At 44.5% G+C, this 15,347-nt stretch overlaps 1 protein-coding gene across 5 annotated transcripts in view; it reads left to right on the top strand.

The window, feature by feature from the left end:
* The window catches only part of LOC119180589 (receptor-type tyrosine-protein phosphatase kappa), a 631,290-nt gene that overhangs the window by 112,983 nt on the left and 502,960 nt on the right, over positions 1 to 15,347 (top strand). For all 5 annotated transcript variants that reach the window (XM_075882906.1, XM_075882909.1, XM_075882908.1 and 2 more), the window contains exon 2: positions 14,494 to 14,597. In XM_075882906.1, coding sequence (XP_075739021.1) covers positions 14,513 to 14,597 — 85 coding nt within the window. In that variant the 5' untranslated portion in view covers positions 14,494 to 14,512. The remainder of the gene's footprint in view (positions 1 to 14,493; positions 14,598 to 15,347) is intronic.

Below are 15,347 nucleotides of genomic sequence, written 5' to 3'. Positions count from 1 at the left end.
CGGAGTTCATCGCGGCGGCAAGACAGGTGAGCACTCGAGGAGCGGGCGTATGGGAGGCCGACGACAATAGCGGCCAATTTCCAGGCGGTCGCAAAGCACAGGCGACCTGCAGACGCCGAAGCTGACTGTCACGATGTATTTCGTGCGTGCGATATAGAACACGACCAAGCCCGTTGATGGCAAGCGCAATCCATATTGCACACGCCACACGTAGAGTGGAATAAAGAATAATAACCTACTTGCCTTAGAATCCAGCGCTGTTTTTTTGCCCTGAGTCAGACTGAAGTATATATCCGATGGGCCCGTTTTCTTCTCGGCCGCAATATTGGCCTTCCCAACTGTTGCTGTCGTTTGTTGGTCGTGACTATGTTGAAGCCAGAGATATACAGCGCGGCGTGGTGGCGTGTGGAGACCTGCTCCAGACGTCGTAATTCTTAGACGGTCGAATCCAGGCGGCCATGGTCGAGCACTCTGAGCGTGACGCAACGCCAAGCGTCGACGGCAAAATACGGGAAAAGGCTGAGCCAGCAGACAAGGAGAAGGGAGGAGAAGGAGGGCTGGTCCCCTTGTCAACGCTTTTCGCGCTTCCTGCAATGCCCGGGCGGTTCATCCTTTGGTTTCGCGCGTTCATATGGTGGTTTTGGAACGTTAAACCCCACAAATCAATCATTGGTTTCGTGTGGCACGCTTCCCTATGTGGTTGCTCCTCAATGGTCTATCCGTTAATCGCGCGCGCCGATTGGGCTCCGTTACTCCTTTTCCGGGTAATTTTGCCTTAGAGTGTATGCTGATTTCGACTGGTAGGACTGCCGCGTCTCAGCTCCATACTGGCGACGCTCATGTTCCGCGAAGTTATCGGCTGCATCCGCGTGCCTGTCAAGTGCTACGTCGGGCTTGAGTTCAGGCTGACTATATTAGATAGAACATGAAGACAATCAGCGTACATGCATGACAGATAGCTCAATGATTCATCCTCGGCTATCATTAGAACCGAAGGGAAACTTACATCTAGACTTGGTAGCCGACGCGCTCTAGGACTATGGAGTCCCCAATAAAAATAAATGAAACTGCACTGAATATCCAGCCAACAGCTGTGCAGAGGGCCCGTGGAAGAGCGTTGATGCATCAGATCGGAGTCAAAATAATTTCATTCTGACATCAGATCTTAAAAAAATACAGTTGTTTACCGCTTGCTTACAGGAAGTTTTCAGAGGCCTAGATTGGGATCAGTTAGGCATAAAAGTCAATGGAGAGTACTTTAGTAACCTGAGCTTCGCCGATGACATTGCATTGCTGAGTAACTCAGGGGATGAATTGCAACTCATGATTACAGACAAGGAGAGCAGAAAGATGTGTCTTAAATTTACTCTGCAGAAAACGAAAGTAATGTACAAAAACCTCGGAAAAGAGCAGCGCTTCGAGATAGGTAATAGTGCACTTCAAGTTGTAAAAGACTACGTCTACTTAGGGCATGTAATAACCGCGAAGCCGAACCACGAGATTGAAGTAACTAGAAGAATAATAATGGAATGGAGCACATTTGGCAAGCACTCTCAAATCATGAGAGGTAGATTGCCAATATCTCTCAGGAGGAAGGTATATAACAGCTGCATCTTGCCGGTACTTTCCTACGGAGCAGAAACCTGTAGACTTACAAAGAAGATTCAGCTTAAATTGACGACGACGCAGCGAGCAATGTAGAGAAAAATGGTATGTGTAACTTTATGAGACAGGAAGACAGCAGAGTGGATTAGGAAACAAATGGGGGTTAAGGATATCATAGTTAAAATCAAGAAGAGGAAGTGGACATGGGCCGGGCATGTAGCACCTAGACAGAATAACTGCTGGTCATTAAGGGTAACTATAACTAACTGGATTCCCAAAGAAGGCAAGAGGGTTAGGGGGAGGCAGAAGGTTAGATGGGCAGATGATGTTAAGTTTGCGGGTATAACTTGGCCGCAGCAAACACAGGACCGAGTTTAATGGCCGAACATGGGAGAGGCCTTTGTCTTGCAGTGAACGTAGTCGGGCTGATGATGATGACAGTTGTTGAGGGCCGTTAGTTCAATGCCACAAAACGGCTTGACGAGGCCCACAGTGCCTTGCACTTGGCGCTAACAGAATAAAAACATAGAGCAGCAAGAATATACGACAAGTAGTCCATCTATACCAGGAGGTATTTTCACATATCACATGAAGGTACGTCTTATCACAAAAATATATTGCACCTCTGCAGAAGAAACGCATCTTGACCCATGGTGCGATGTTGTTTTTTGTCATAATACACATTAAATTTTTTGTCATAATACGCACAGAAAAAACGGCAAACCTGCACTTTTATACATACACATACACATAGTTGAATCTCCCGGTGTATGTACACAGACTACGCTCTGCAGCGAAACGGGAAACAGAGAGAGAAAGAATCATTACCCGCCCCGCGAGTGGTTTGAAGACGCCGCTGCAGCGATGCCACAGTTCCCTCTGAGGAAGGAACCAAGTCGGTTCCAAAACGTCGGGTTTACACATCTTCACGTACTTTTTGGTTGGAGTTTAAGCCGTTTCACAGACACTTACTTATGTGGACGCAGTTTCGCCAGCGCCAGCCGGTCTGTGGCGAAATTGTGGGTTGACCAGAAAGCACCCTAGCAAACTTGCGACTTGGCTTGTTTTTGCGTAGCTTTAGCCTTCGTTTCTGGCCGTGGCAGGTTGTGTTCCGATGTTACATGAGGATAACATTATTTCTATGAAATGCTCGCAACTCGAGCACAGCTGTGTCAAGCATGGTTGCAGTCTGCAAGCCTGAACTAATTTTATATGCTAGTGAAAACGTTCTGTTTTCCGACTGATAACGATAGAAAGAGTACCTGTATTGCAGTGACCACGCAACTGGATTCCCTCTAAGAGTGCGAAGGTTTGTTCTGCCCACTTCATCAATGGCAATGTAAAGCTCAGCGCCGAGTAATGGCACAGAAACGATACTCAGACGCTGGACTATAGTCGAAAACCCCCAGTTACGGGCAACACGTCGGTCTCGGTCGTCTTCCACGTACGGCAGATAAGTGTACTGACGCCTAAACTGGGTTGCACAACGAGAAAGCTAACACTGAAAATTCATCGCAAAAGTGTTTCTTTTCTAGTCTGAGCAATATCGTTGATGTGTACTGTTCGAAAGAACAGGGGACACATAAGTAGCCGTGCTGAACATGAATCGCCGCGACGTGTACGTCGTGGTGTCCGTGTTTTGCTGTCGTTGTGCGTTTTTTTTTTTTGGAAGTGGCGCCAGCGAGTGGGTTTTCATCTGTGCGATCAAATTACTCACCGCCTGTTATTCTTCCGATAATGAGAATCTTAACTCATTTATCTTTTGGTGTGAACTGTAGAAAGCTTGATTCATGAATAGTTTACTCGTGAGTAAGCCATAATAGTTTGCGTGACCCAGCCACAGTGGACATGATTACATAATCAGTAAATTTTAAATTTCTCAGTCACACGAACACTTCGTATAGTGAGTGATTCCGATCGCCACTGATCTCTATGAAAAGTGTCAGGATCTCAATAAAAAGTGTTAGGTGTGACACATGCGCCGAAATAAGCGTTTTATTCTGAGGTTGTGCCTAGACGAAGACACAAATAAGGTCGTGGTTCGACAGGAGGCAGGTTTTCAGTTCCAGTCGAAAAGCTGAATTGTAGAACTCTACTATGCATCGGGCGGGCAACTCTCCTGCAGATCGACGATTTGGGTGCGCTTTGACGATGCCCATAGGAAAAGACAGTTGTGCGCTGTCAATTCTCTGTCCGAGACTACAAAAAGCATATCTAGTTGAAAGTAAAAAAACCTGAAGGCACTGCACCGACCAAAGTAAAAGTTTAAAACGAAAAAAAAAACACAGAAAAAGGACGCTTTGGCTCTCACACGGAAGCCTTGTTTACAGTGGAATGAATACATGTGTAAAGCAATGAAGCGTGGAAACTTGGGCAAGTTGGTAGGACATAACTGAATGCAGGAACAGCGCAACCTAGACGTAGTTCCTTGGTAACTACGAAAGCGACACGACAAGGACAGAAAAGAGCGCTGACTTGCAACAAAGATTTAATGTCGGAGTGGTGTACATAAATGCGAAAAATGAGAAAATTGGGCATGCGTAGAAGGGTGCAGAAACAACCACTGTGATACAATGTCAGCAAAACTCTTGTCTCTTGTTCAATGGGCTGCAAAAAAAAAAAAACACATGTAGCCTAAAAAGATCGAGATACGCAATCTCTTTTTGCAACAACGCAACCGATGGGCAACTTACACATTTACCGTCAAACTTGTTTATTTGATAAGCTTCAATTATCTCACGCGTGGCCTGCGAGTTGTGCTTGCTTAATACCCCGCAATGCTCAAGAACTGGCACACAGCCGCAGTCTCGGCAGTGGATTTCGAGGCGTCCTTGAACTATTTTGTGCACATTATTATTGTGCTCTCTTAAGCGGTCATTAAGGCACCTTCCAGTTTGCCCTATGTATATGTTTCCGCACGAAAGAGGAATGAGATATACGACACCAACAACAAAAGATACGAAGCGCGTTCTGTGTTTCACAGCGCATCTTCTTCTAATACCAGCCCCGCCGAGGTGGTCTAGTGGCTAAGGTACTCGGATGCTGACCCGCACGTTGCGGGATCGAATGCCGGCTGCGGCGTCTGCATTTCCGATGGAGGCGGAAATGTTGTAGGCCCGTGTGCTTAGGTTGGGGTGCACGTTAAAGAACCCCAGGTGGTCTAAATTACCGCAGCCCTCCACTACGGCGCCTCTCATAATCATATGGTGGTTTTGGGACGTTAAACCCCACATATCAATCAATCAATCAATCAATCAATCTTCTAATAGCAGCTGAATTATTCACCAGCTTACGAAGCTTTAATTGCAAGCTTTTCTGGGGCGGAAAACACAACAGTGACAGCAGCACGTTTACCGATTTTTTTCAGCCGATGCGACACATTATGATGACAAGGAACTGCAACACATTTCATAGGAACAGACGTGTTTTGAGGGTGAGATCACCCTCATTGATTTTAATTTGCTTGAAAAGTTTTTCCGCAACAGCAGAAATCAGGGCGCTCGAGTAACCAGTGCTTAAGAGGTGCTGTGCCTGTTCTCTGAAACTGCATTGCATAGAGTGTGGGCATGGCCTCTTAAAAGCGTTTACCAGGAAACCTTTAATGACACCCCTTTTCACCAATTTTGAATGAGCTGATTGGAAAGGTAAAAGGGGTTTACCACTTCTCGGTGAAAGCAGCCTGCACAAATGATTACTTCTAAGATGGAGTGTTAGGTTTAAGAACCTAATCAAATTTTCAGACGTTAGCTCATGAGTAAGGTAAAGAGGATACAAGTGCTTCTTAAACAAATCTAGAAGACTAAGGACAACAACTTCAAAAACAGTCTCCAAACAATCAATAAATACAATGAAATCATCAACAAACCTACAGACCTTCACAACGAGAGACAAGTCGAGATCTTTTTGAATGTGGTGATCCCTTTGCGCGAGAAAGACGTCACTCAAGACTGGTGCCAAACGGGAACCTATGCAAATGCCAATTTTTCGAAATAAATGTTGCTCATTCCAAGACGCAACCGTTGACTTTAAATAAAATGAAAGCAATTTAAAAAAAACACAAACTGGCATACCTGACGCATTCTGGAAGTTTATCGACCCAAACGAATTCTTCTAAACACTGGAGCAGTACGTTATGTGGAAGTGCTTTGGTTTGGTCTAGTTGGTTCATAGTGCTCACATAGAAAGGGCAGCGCAAAAACTCGAGAAAAAAGGACAGTAGAGATAGAGCGCTCTGTCTCTACTGTCATGCTTTTTTCCCGAGTTTTTGCGCTGCCCTTTCTATGTGAGCATGTGGAGGTGACCATTTAGGAGAGCACAATAATAATGTGCACAACGTAGTTCAAGGACACCTCGGAATCCACTGCCGAGACTGTGGCTGTGTGCCAGTTTTTGAGCGTTTATTTATTTATTTATTTATTTATTTATTTATTTATTTATTTATTTATTAGAATACCCTCAGGGCCCGTAGGGCATTACAGAGGGGGTGGGTACAACATATTTAACACACAAGAAAAAAAGACAAAATAAAGAAACAAGTATCAGATGCGCAAATCAGGAAGGCAACATAAGTCAACTAAAAATGTATAAGAATTCAAGCACATACAAGACAAAGATAGATAATGGAAACTGCGTATAGTTACAAGCATTGCTGAGAAATTGCAGTCTTCAATTACAAAGGGTCTGTTATTGATACAACGGAAGAGGGAAGGTGGTTCCAATCGGCGGCTGTTTTCGGTAAGAAGGCTGCTGAAAAGAATTCGGTGCGGCAAAGCGGAATGGCAACCTTATGCTGATGATCAATGCGCGATGAGTGGTATGACGGCTGTGCAATGAGGTCTCGCTTCATTGATGGATTGTGAAAAAATATCTTATGAAAAAAATGCAGTCGCGCCAGTTTCCTCCGGACAGTTAAATTGGGTAGGTCAAGGTTAGATTTCATTTATGATATGCTAGCAGTACGGGAATAATTAGAACAAATGAACCGAACTGAGCGGTTCTGAACAGATTCTAACGCGTTAATTAAATTTTGCTGCACGGGATCCCATATAGCGGACGCGTACTCAAGCTTTGGGCGAATTAGTGATCGGTATAATAGAATTTTGAGGGACAGCGGAGCGCGAGAAAAGTTGCGGCGTAAGTATCCTAGCGTTCGGTTAGCGTTATTACAGATGTAGGTAACATGCGTGTGCCAAGATAGATTGTTGGTAATGTAAACGCCGAGGTACTTATATGAAGAGACATGCTAGAGGGGAACGGCGTTAATTCTGTAGGTACAGGGGGGAGAAATAGATCGCCGGGTTATTGACATGCATTTAGATTTGTTAGAGTTGAGAGTCATAAGCCATTTATTGCACCAGGTTGAGACAGTGTCAAGGTCTGACTGTAGAAATTGGTTATCATATTCATTGTTTATTTCGCGGTAAATTACACAATCATCTGCAAATAACCTTATAGCGGAGTTAATGCTGTCTGGGAGATCATTAATATATATAAGAAAGAGTAAAGGGCCTAATACGGAACCTTGGGGTACGCCGGATGTTACTTTAGAAAGAGGTGAGTTATAGCGTTGCGAGGAATTCAGCAAGCACAACTCGCAGGCCACGCGTGAGATAATTAAAGCTTATCAAATAAACAAGTTTCACGGTAAAAGTGTAAGTTGCCCATCGGTTGCGTTGTTGCAAAAAGAGATTGCGTATCTCGATCTTTTTAAAGCTACACGTGTATTTCTTTTCAGCCCATTGAACAAGAGACAAGAGTGTTGCTGCCATTGTATTGCAGTGGTTGTTGCTGCACCCTTCTACGCAAGCCCACTTTTCTCATTTTTCGCCTATATTTGTACACCACTCCGATATTAAATCTTTGTTGAAAGTCAGCGCTCTATTCTGTCCTTGTTTTTTTCGTTTCCGTAGTTACGAAGTGACTACTTCTAGGTTGCGCTGTTCCTGCTTTCAGTTATGCGTAAAGCAGTTCACCTTATGTATGTTTCAATATATCACTCAGGGAGCGCGCATGTACTGTCGGAAGATTACCATCGCTCCTGTTCAAAGTGCACGGAGTGGTTTGTATAAGGAGTGACTCGAGATAAAGGCGTCATGACTGTCCTTTTTCTCTAGCGAGAACACGTGCCTTCTCCCAAATCGATTGTATGACCACCCAATGCATGCTCGGCCAAGGCACCAGATTTAACAATACCTTTCTCCACGTCATAAATGTGCGGCTTGAGGCGCCGTTCAAAGTCCCCACTTTCACCGATATACACATCGTCACAATCCGCGCACGGGACAGCGTACACCAGGCCGGGGAACTTCACTTTGGCTATTCTGCCCTTCACATTTACGAGGGATTGTCGTCGTGCTTGGTCCAGAACATGTGACACATGGACGTTGTAGGAACGCAGAATACTGCCACGTTCCATTTCCCAAGTTTTCGTTATCGTCCCAAAACACCACACGATTCTCAGCGCAAACCGCGCCTGCAGTTTTCCAGAAGGTTCCGGACTGTAGTAGATCATTTCGATAAGATCACGCCCACTGTGTAAACGGTACAGATTGTTCTGGAACCTACGCCACCGCCAGCGATGACGCTAGAACATTCGATGGCAAGAGTATAAATGCCGACGCGCTTCGCCACTTGTGAGGAGTTGTTGATCGAAGGCCGACGCTCTGTTCGCTGCTATCAGTCCGAGACTGCTATCTGTGCGAGACTGCTGCTGTAATTGGACTTTCCTTTTACCGGGCACAGGTTCGCCCAAATAAACAGTTAAATCCCAACACGAAGTCTCCTGTCTTCGGCCACGTCACGACCCCGTGACAATACGATCGAGAACACCATGGCACTGAGAACCGGAACTCATACCACTCGTCGATCATACGACGTCGTCCTCGATCAAGATGTTATTTTGGTGTACTTTGACGTGAAATCGCTTTTTATTAGTGTGCTCGCAGAATTGGCTGTGGAGTGTGCAAGACAGCTCTGTAATCGGATGAAAATCTAGCGGAAAGATCGCCAGCGCACGTACCGGACTTAGGCTTTTACGGTTCTGTTTCTAGAATAAGTATTTTACTTTCGAAAACAACTTGTGCCAATAGATAAAAGTTACGGCTATGGGTGCTTCTGTATCGGTGACCGCTGCTAATTTGACTATGCAAGCTATTGAATATCGAGACTTGTCCTCATTCAGCCCAGCTCCGAAGGTGTTTTTGCGCTATGTGGATGTTGTTTTTGCATCATTCACGAACAAGTGGTCCAGGCGTTTATTTCACACCTGAACAACATAGAAGCAGGAATTCAATTCACGGTGGAGATGGAGGTCGAAGGAAAGTTCCCATTCTTTGATTAAAGGAAAAAAACTGGTAGATTTCACGTACAGTGGGAATGATTGATATGCGAAGCACGAATGAGAAATGTTGATATGTCACTTCAAATTCAGCACAACGTTACGAGGTGGAGGTAAAGATGCCGTACATGACTTCTGTGTCATGATTATTATGTTTGGATGTGCCGGTTACCTTCATTTATTAACGTCACGTGATGCCAAATTTAGTATATTTGGAGCTAGCAAAGCGGCCGTGAGCGCATCATTAAGCGCTTAATATACTCCAATGCAGTGTTAACGCGTGTGTACGCGGGGCACAGCGACGCTACGTTAGTAAAACGTAAGCATTCTATAGACTGACGCCAGGCGCGAGCAGCGTCCGTTAGCGTGGCCCGACGGCAACCGGCGCAAAATGTGACATGCTGCATTTACCACCAATGTGTTACCCAGAAAACACTGCGTCTCTCTCTTTTCGTGATGGAAGGACGCCGGACGCGCTGAAACGTGCATGCGTCAAAGCAATGCAGCGTGGTGCGCACCTGCGAGTATATGGCAGGACCGGCGCCTAGCGGGGCAACGCCAGCTTGACGCTTCAAAACGAACGCCAGCGCGCACGTGCACCGGGTCACGTTGAAGCGTATTCGCGCCTTGACTGTGGCATGTAGTCATGTTCTCACATGCCACGCGTCTCATGATTATCGTGTCAAAATAATGAATATATCATCTAGCATAATTTGGACACATTCGGAAAACGAGCTTCTCAAATTCATACAGGCATTCAACCAGGTACACCCCAGCATTTATTTTACGCACTCCTACTATAACACTGAAATAAACTTTCTTGATGTACTCATTCGAGTTGACGATGGTGCGTTGGTAACTAGCGTATACAGAAAATCTACGGACAGGCAACAATACCTGCACTTCAAAAGCTGCCACCCGCGACATTGCAAGACCAGCATTCCCTATTTCCAAGCACACAGATTCCGACGAATCTGCTCCCTCACCGAGGACTTCCACAAAAACAGCACACATATGCGCGAAGTACTCCTTAATCAAGAATACCCGCCAGCTATCATCAATGACGCCATCAAAAAAGCTGAAAATCTGGACCGCCAGATTCTTCTAAACCACCAGAAAAACGCTGACCGACACCGCAACAAAAACTTGCTATTAACTTTCACGAGCAACCCACCGAACAGAAACAAGGTCCTAAGAAAACACTTTAACATATTGGAACAGAGCGTGCGACTATTCAAAATTTTCACTTCTCCTTGTGTTGTAGACAGACGGCCGAAAAATATAAAGGATCATTTAATAAATTTAAAGATAGGTGTGAAATCTCAAATTGGGTGTCACCCTTGCGGAAAAAGCAGATGCAAGGTATGTAAAAACATGCAGACAACGACAGTGGCGAAAAGCACCCACTCGGATTTAAAGCACAGCATAAGAGGTGCACTAGACTGCGACTCAGACAACGTCATATACCTCCTGGAATGTGGGGTATGTAACAAGCAATACGTGGGCCAGACAGACACTCCGTTTAGAATTAGATTCGACAACCATCGGGCACATGTACGATCTCTGCCAGGCCTTCCACTTTCAAGACACTGCATATTAAAAGACCACAGCTTTGATGACATCAGGATTACACTACTACAAAACAACTTTCGAATAATCAGAGAACGGGAACAACGGGAATCTTATTTTATCTACAAATTTAACACGATAAAATACGGAATAAATGAACACCCAGGCACTCTGTCTGCGTTACGACAACTAAAAGACGCAAACGCTTCTCTCTAATCAGTGCGGTTTCATTACGACAATAATATTACCCGCTAACAAAGCTTTTGGCCTATGCATTTGACAACATAGAAATGATTTGCCTCATCAAGCACAACCGGAACGCACAGATAAGTGGTCCCGGATGTCGTACAGTCCCCCTCTTTTCTTTTCTTTCTCTTCTTTAAGTTTTAACGCACATTCTGCTCCTTCACTGACAAAGAGCTGACAGCTAGGTGGTTTCGTTAACTTTTTCATACATGCACGCATGTCTTTCCTGTGAGCCGCAACTGTGCGGTGACTGTCCCGGATGTCGTACAGTCTCCCCCCCCCCCCCCCCCTGTTCTTTTTTTTCTTTAATTTTTAACACACATTCTGTTCCTTTACTGAGAAAGAGCCATTGCATATAATGAATATCGATAACGGCGCCTCAATCACCGGCTTTTTCATTCCTCCCGACGCCACCAGCACGCACTCTAAGCGCTGAAGCTCTCCCCATTAGCTTGTTTTAAACATCAAAGAGGAACGAGCCGCGAGCCGACTACACGGAAAGGTGAAATACAAGAACGGTGGCACACTGCCCACTTGGGGAAGAGTGGGTGTGGGGGAGGTATTGTTGACAATGATGACATTGCTCATCTACCTCTGCCCTACTCTGTTGAGATGCTGCCCTTTTCTAATTACGCCGCGTCGGTCTTGCTTCTTCTTCTAGATTTTCTATATTATATTTAATGTTTCTCTTCCCGTTTCGCTGTTTCTTCTTCTTTTTTGTTCTCTCTCTCTTTTCTTTTTTTTTCTTTTTTACTTTTATTTTTACCGCTGTTTTCCTGTCTCGACAAGCTATAAGAAGACACGGAACATGTGTAAATGTAATATATATATATATATATATATATATATATATATATATATATATATATATATATATATATATATATATATATATATATATATTTAGCATTCAATCAACCAAAGCAACAAGCAGAATTTTGAACAGGCTACTCAACAATTGACCACATTTATACTATCAATCAGGTAACAGAGAAATGCTCGCAATATAACCAACCACTATACATAGCCTTCATAGATTACGAGAAGGCGTTTGATTCAGTAGAAATATCAGCCGTCATGCAGACACTGCGGAATCAGGGCGTATTTGAAGTATATATAAACATTCTGGAAGAAATCTACAGAGGATCAACTGCTACCATAGTGCTTCATAAAGAAAGCAACAGAATACCAATCAAGAAGGGTGTAAGGCAGGAGGACACAATCTCCTTAATGCTATTTACCGCGTGCTCACAGGAGGTTTTCAGAAGCCTGGAATAAGAACAGTTAGGGATAAGAGTTAATGGAGAGTACCTTAGTAACCTGCGCTTCACCAATCACATTGCATTGCTGAGTAACTCAGGGGACGAATTGCGACTCATGATTATGGAGTTAGACAAGGAGAGCAGAAAGATCGGTTTTAAAATTAATCTGCAGAAAACGAAAGTAATGTACAACAACCTCGGAAAAGAGCAGCGCTTCGAGATAGGTAATAGTGCACTTTAAGTTGTAAGAGACTGTCTACTTAGGGCAGGTAATAACCGCAGAGCCGAACCACAAGATTGAAGTAACTAGGAGAATAAGAATGGGGTGGACCACATTCGGCAAGCACTCTCAAATTATGACAGGTAAATTACCACTGTCCCTCAAGAGGAAGGTATACAACAGCTGTATCTTGCCGGTACTTAGCTATGGAGCAGAAACCCGGAGACTTACAAAGAGGGTTCAGCTTAAATTGAGAACGACGCAACGAGCAATGGAAAGAAAAATGATCGGTGTAACCTTAAGAGACAAGAAGAAAGGAGAGTGGATTAGGGGACAAACGGGGGTTAAGGATGTCATAGTTGTAATAAATAAGTGGAAATGGGCATAGGCCGGGCATATAGCGCGTTGACAAGATAACCGCTGGCCATTAGGGTAACTAACTGGATTCCCAGAGAAGGGAAACGGGTTAGGGGGAGACAGAAGGTTAGGTGGGCAGATGAGATTAAGAAGTTTGCGGGTGTAAATTGGCAGCAGCAAGCACAGGACCGGGTTAACTGGCGGAACATGTGAGAGGCCTTTGTCCTGCAGTGGGCGTAGTGAGGCTGATGATATATATCGCTGACATGCAGCACCAACTGGCCCCATTTAGTTCGCTGACAAACTTCTCTTGCAGTTTGCGCATTTTCGGTGGGCCACCGTTAGAGGTAACATGCAGCTGGAGGCCACGCTCATTGGAACACCTCGACAGGTGTTTATCGCGGCACCCATCTGCCACGTGAACAGTGTTACGTGGCAGATGGGTGCCGTAATCAACAATGTGTAAGCTAGTTCTCTTTGGGTTGCCCTTTTTCGAACAGAAATCTGTCTCTTGAAGGATTGTGTGCCAGTGTACCGCTGAAAAATGTGAAATCGCTGACGTTTTCGGGTCGCTGGTGCTATGACTTCAGATTTGCTTAGTTATTTATTGCCTGTCTAATGATAAACTGAATTGTTAGCCAGCGCTGTGTATGCGTGCTTCGTTTCGTTGTCTGACCTGTCTCGGCGCGCTGTTTCACGCTATGTATGTGCCAACTGGCTCGCCAAAAATCAGTCTCGCGTTCTTAAGAGGAGCATCTGCGGAACTGAAAATTCGCAGAAGGCATAAAAATGATGGCGACAATTTTTATGAAATGCTTGAAACATATACATTGAGGAAGGATGAAAGTACGCCTAAATATGAATACCCTGAAAACAAAATTTAGTAGAGCGAATGAACGGTCACAAACTTTTAGGCACTGTACAAACTATGCGTGCTACTGTATGCATGATCACTGTGAAAAGGGGAGCCTATTTCTGGAAAGGCAATGCATGGAAGAAGAAGAAAGTGTACGCATTGCTAAACTACAACCCTATTTGCAGCTGTTCCTGAAACAAAAAAAACTACAACCACTGTGTTTGCCAGCGCTTAGATGTGGGGTTGAAACATGGAGGATAACTGTGAAACTCAGCAAAAAAAAAGTTGTGGACTACGCAGTGAGCGCTGGAGTAGAGAATAATCACCATAACAATAAGAGATAGGAAGACTGCAGAATTGGTCAGAGAACAAACAAACGTAGTCAGTATTCTTAATTAGTGGCATAGCCAAAAGGTAGCGCACCGGGCCTGTCCCCCCCCCCCCCCTCTTAATAATCTGTTTGCTATGACATGCAGAGAACAAAATGACCCTCGACCACACCCACATGCTACTTCCCGAAAAAAATTAGGCCTACGCCGTTGCTCTTAATGGCTATTTGCTAGACAAATGGAACCGGGCCTAGCAATGAGTGACGTTGAGAAAATGACACTGAATAAGATAGCGTTGAGGGACCTTGAGCGAGACGGCTTTTAAAAGTTAGCCCGTACCGAATGGAGGATGTATTCCAGTAGAACTTTTTATTGTGCATTCTTAACAGAAGTAATAAGGTGCCAACGAGACGAACACGTTCATGTGACTTCTTGCATCCGTCTTGTTCGTACTTTATTCCTTTCATTATCAAATCGAACACAATTCACAGAATACTGGGTAAAGAGGACATCGTTGGACGAGTGTTTCAGCCTGCAGTGGGTATAAAGTATTCTTGGAATGATGATGATCGTCACCTTTAAAGGCATAAATACAGTATCTCTAGCATTCATACCCGTAAGCTCGGGGAATAATAGTTATCACTTTCCTGTACGCTCCTTTAGTGCTCTTAGCCTGGCTAGATGTTCACGTCATCTGTTTTTTCACGTTTCAGGAAGTCAAGAGGCTGGAACATGACTAGCGTGGCAAAACTCGACGCCGAAACTCATGAAACGGGGATACCGAGAGCCAGAGGAAACATTTCCAACAATCATAGCGGTAAGTCAGGCTTTGTCCTTGGTCAGTCAACAACGTTTGCACGAAACAGAATCGATATGCTTGAACCTGTGGCGTTTTTCCCTTATTCAAAATTTACCTGAACATTTACCTCGTTCTTGGGCAGCGCACAACATTACACGAGAACGAGAACAATATAAGTGTGGTGTTTACATGAAGTAAAGAAAAACATGCGAAAAACAAGTCCAGCGTGCATAGAAACGCACGCGGGACAATGAACAAACTTTGAAAGTCTTATTTAACAATAATTCTTAAAGTTCAACGTTCCAAAGCCACAATAATATATGAAACAAGCCGTAGTCAGCAGTAGACTGGCGGGTCAGCAGTGGAGCACCATGTCTACTACACCATCGTGGCAGATGTCTGCGTTCACGCACTGAGCGTACTGAAAGAAGTTTTAACCTCTGCTTGGCCGGATGGCATAGGAAAATGCTTGACAGGTCATGCTCATTGAGCGAACTCGGGACCACGGATCAGGAAGAACCGCACCACGCGATTGCTCACTAACAGGTTTCATCACAACTTTGAAGAATACATACATACACATGATACGCGCATGTATTTAAATGACAAGAGCACCAAGCGAGGCGCTTATGCAGGCACTTGTTTATGACTTATCAACATAATTGAATTCTCATTTATTTATTGACAAGCATGGTTGGCTTAGACACTGTACATGTATTAAGCTTCACAAGTTTAACCGCCTCGGCATGTGATGCGCCCTCGCAGATG

The sequence above is a fragment of the Rhipicephalus microplus genome, unplaced genomic scaffold (assembly GCF_043290135.1).
Source record: "Rhipicephalus microplus isolate Deutch F79 unplaced genomic scaffold, USDA_Rmic scaffold_14, whole genome shotgun sequence".
In the NCBI taxonomy this organism is placed as follows: domain Eukaryota; kingdom Metazoa; phylum Arthropoda; class Arachnida; order Ixodida; family Ixodidae; genus Rhipicephalus; species Rhipicephalus microplus.
This window is presented reverse-complemented; position numbering and strand designations above follow the sequence as displayed.